Source organism: Primulina huaijiensis, chromosome 10, assembly GCF_012295235.1.
Source record: "Primulina huaijiensis isolate GDHJ02 chromosome 10, ASM1229523v2, whole genome shotgun sequence".
In the NCBI taxonomy this organism is placed as follows: domain Eukaryota; kingdom Viridiplantae; phylum Streptophyta; class Magnoliopsida; order Lamiales; family Gesneriaceae; genus Primulina; species Primulina huaijiensis.
In genome coordinates this window covers 14,159,425-14,163,544 of record NC_133315.1, presented here as the reverse complement: position 1 = coordinate 14,163,544, position 4,120 = coordinate 14,159,425, and the positions used below count along the sequence as shown (strand labels likewise).

Here is a 4,120-nt window from a genome sequence, read left to right as displayed (position 1 = left end):
TATATATATTTCATACCATAAAGTCATGGAAGTTTTGATTGATCGAACACATGTTTTACAAGAGAAGATGATCGTGTTTCAAATAGATAGTATCTATAAACTATTTAAAAAGGTTTATTGGAAACGGTTTCGTGAAAATCTTCTAGTAGAATTTTTAAATATTAAAATAAGTTGTTTGACGTTTTATGAGAAGTTGTGGATATTAATTTCAAAGTTTAGGTAAATTGGACAATTATGGAATCAATAATAGCATAGTTAATTGTGGAATTATATAAAGGTGAAAATATTCCCCTCAAATGGCTTGTACATATATGTTAAAAGAGAGAAAAGTGGAGTAGATTTGCCTAAATTTGGCTTCTGATATTTACCAGATTGTAGATAGTATATTCAAGTAGTACAGCATGATAATGAATAAGATCTAGTGAAATTCTCGTTTGAAGTGGCTACGTGTGAGAAGGTGTCTCGCATCGTTTTAACGAGATACTCCGATGTTTAAGTCACGATCTATTATTAAAGAAAAATGTGAAAGTTGAAGAGGACACGTAAATGTATAGTAACGATAAATGTTTAGAGTACATGCATCATATGTGAGGATTTGCGAGTGAGGAAGTGTTTGCACAATATTTTGAGTTGCAAGCGTATCAAGTGCTACAAGAACCAATTTTTGTGAAAAACTTCAACCTCCTATTTTCTTCTTCTTTTCATCCTCTCTTTCCTCTAGCTTTAAACATTCTTTGGTAGCAAATACAAGTTTCTTACCCCCAAATTGTTTCTGTTGACCTATGGCATACTCATCAATTGCATCAATCATGTACAAAACTTCATGACCCTCCATCCAATTGCTCATTTTTTGTAGGTGACCTAGCCAGCCATTGCCCCAGAGAACGTCGCATAATCAATTGCAACCATGAATTAGCAATGTTGTTTCTTTAACACCACCTCGACCCAGAGCTCCCCATGCTGTCAAACAACTTTAACCTAGTGTCCGTTCAAATCGCCCATTCATTCATCCTATTCTACATCCTCAAATAATTGTGGAGTAGGTAATATTCTCATGTGCATAGGTTGAGGATCGATCGTGATTTGGGAAAAAGAAAAACAATCCTTCTTGTTTTATTGTCATTTTCTTGTTTGTATAAACTCTAATGCATGGCTTCTATTCCCTTTGGAATTTGATTGTAGACTTAATTCAATGGCTTTTTTTAGGATTTGTATTCGATTTTATTTGCTCTAATTTCAGCCATGTCAAACCCTTGTAAGCATACAAATATTAGGGACCCCTTCCCTACTTTCTTTCTCGATATGAGGGAATTATTATTATTTTTTTGCCATGATTCGGATTATTCCATTGGCCAAACTTGTTGGCCTTAAGGACGACAATTGGATGAGTATATTATGTTTGTGGGTTTTTGTTTGGCTTGACAGTTCGTGCTCGATTGGGGATTGGCATGCCATGTGTTGGAAAAAATCTCCACTTAGATGTCACCATACCATATCTCATAGTATCATTACTATCCCTACCCTCGAAAGCTTACGAGTTTACGTCTCTCAAAATTTTCTACGTGTTGTAAAATAGCCGGTAATTTCAATAATTAGTCGGGATGTTGAGCTTTAAGCCGGGTATAAATCCATGTACTCAGTAAATGATTGAGGTACGGAACCCCGAGCCAGGGTACGGAGCTCTGGGCAGGAGATCAGGTCCCGGGACTTGGAATGGTCGAGGTGCGGAACCCCGAGCCAGGGTACGGAGCCCTGAGCTTATTAATAACCAGGGTACGGAGCCCTGGGCCTGGGATCAGGTCCCGTGAAATGAAATGGTCAAGTTGCAAAGCTCTGAGCCAGGGTACGGAGCCCTGAGCTTATTAATAACCAGGATACGGAGCTTCTAGGCAGGGGATCAGGTCCCGGGACTTGGAATGGTCGAGGTGCGGAGCCCCGAGCCAGGGTATGGAGCCATGGGCTTATTAATAACTAGGGTACGAAGCTCTGGGCCGGAGATCAGGTCCCGGGACTTGGAATGGTAGAGGTGCGGAGCCTCGAGCCAGGGTATGGAGCCCTGGGCTGCGGATCGGGTCCCGGACTTGTAATGGTTGAGGTGCGGAGCCCCGAGCCATGGTACGGAGCCTTGGGCTTATTAATAATCAGGGTACGGAGCCCTGGGCTAAGGATCAGGTCCCGAGACTTGGAATGGTCAAGGTGCGGAGCCCCGAGCCAGGTTACGGAACCCTGGGCTTATTAATAACCAGGGTACGGAGCCCTGGGCCGGGGATCAGGTCCCGGGACTTGTGGATTTAACCGAGGCATTGTACTTCCCGTGTTTTTAGATATAACATTCAATGCACTTTCTGAGCAGAAAAGATCTTCATTATATCTTCAAACAATAATTACATCTTTTAAACATAATATTTTTTCAAATGAAATACATTCCATTGTCGCTTGAGAGAGCGTCCTTGAACATTCTCCAGATAAAAAGCTCCTGAGCTGACTTTCCGGATTAAAAGGTCATTCCCAATGTGCTCCCAATTTACCAACATCTCCAGCTGGATTGACTTTTTTCATCGCCAGATCTCCTATTTGAAAGTCTCGGATTCAGACTCGCTTGTTATATGATTTTGTAATCCGGCCATGGTAAGCTTCCATTCGAATCATAGCCCGCTCTCTCTTCTCCTCAACCAGATCCAATTCCATCGCCCGGCTCTGATCATTGTCATCGGGGTAAGATTCTATCTGGGCAGAAGATTGCCCAATCTCAACAGGAAGAACTGCTTCAGAACCATACACCAAACTGAAAGGAGTTTCTTGAGTCGGTTCTCGGGGTGTAGTCCTGTATGCCCAGAGAACACTAGGCAATTCTTCCACCCAATCTTTTCCTTTACCTTGTAGCCTAGTTTTCAAGCCCTGCACAATAATTCTGTTTACAACCTCTGTTTGATCATTTGCTTGAGGATAAGCAACATAAGTGAAAGACTGAGTGATCTTCATTTTTTGGCACCAAGACGTGATCTCTTTTCCCTGAAATTGTATTCCATTATCTGAAATTAATCTCCTGGGAACTCTAAACCGGCATGCAATGTTCTTCCACAGAAACTTCAAAACTTACTTCTCATTAATCCTCGTCGGTTCGGCTTCTACCCACTTGGAAAAATAGTCGACTGCCACTAAAAGAAATTTTTTTTGCGCTCGAGCAGTTGGGAAAGGTCCCACAATATCCATACCCCATTGATCGAAAGGGCAAGATGCCCAGATGAGCTTCATAAGAGTAGCCGGGTTGTGCTGAAAATTAGAATGATGTTGACAACCATCACATGCCCGGACAACTCGAGCAGAGTCTTGATTTATACTCGGCCACCAAAATCCAGAAATCATTGCCTTCCGGACCAAAGCTATTCCTCCAAGATGCTCCCCCACAACATCCTTCATGAATATCTGAAAGTACATAATCCACATCTACCATAGGTAAGCACTTCAACAGAGGTCCCTGGAATGATATCCTGTATGAGATATTATTTAAAAGAACAAACCTGTGAACTTGTATTTTGATCTTTTGAGCTTGAGTTTTGTCTTCAGGTAATTCACTGTGGATAATAAACTTGATCAAAGGTGTCATCCAGGAATCTTCTGGTGCTGGCAATATCTCCTCATCCGTGGAAAGAATTAGTCGGGTAACATGCAATACTTCTCGAGTATTGACTTCTGATAAGGAGACAGCCATTTTGGCCAAAGCATCTGCTTCCCCATTCTCATCCCGGAGGATCTGCTCAATACTCCAATCCACAAAAGATTCTTTCTGGGCTTTAATGAGCTTTAGATATTTAAGCATTTTGTCATCCTTAGCCTCATAAAATCCCTTTATCTGTTGGGTAATTAATTGTGAATCGGAGTATAAAATGATCCGGGAAGCTCTAATTTCTCGGGCAGCTTGTATACCGGCAAGAACAGCCTCATACTCTGCTTCGTTATTAGTCACCCGGGAGTCAATTCTCAAGGCCAAAAATTTACCCCTTTTTACACCAAATATACACTTGGCTGGATTGAGCTTGATCCCATAATGCATGAGAGTGACAAAAGTCTCCTCCAAATCAGAAATGGAGTAAGAACCCTCTCTAGCCCAAGATATCAT

General features: G+C 41.6%; 1 protein-coding gene across 1 annotated transcript; it reads right to left on the bottom strand.

Moving 5' to 3' along the window:
- Positions 1 to 2,589: 2,589 nt before the first annotated feature.
- Positions 2,590 to 4,120, bottom strand: LOC140985907 (uncharacterized). The gene is made up of 3 exons (XM_073453851.1): positions 3,530 to 4,120; positions 3,133 to 3,426; positions 2,590 to 3,012 (listed from the first exon to the last, which is right to left on the bottom strand). Exons 1-3 carry the CDS (start codon positions 4,118 to 4,120, stop codon positions 2,590 to 2,592), a joined length of 1,308 nt encoding a protein of 435 aa, XP_073309952.1.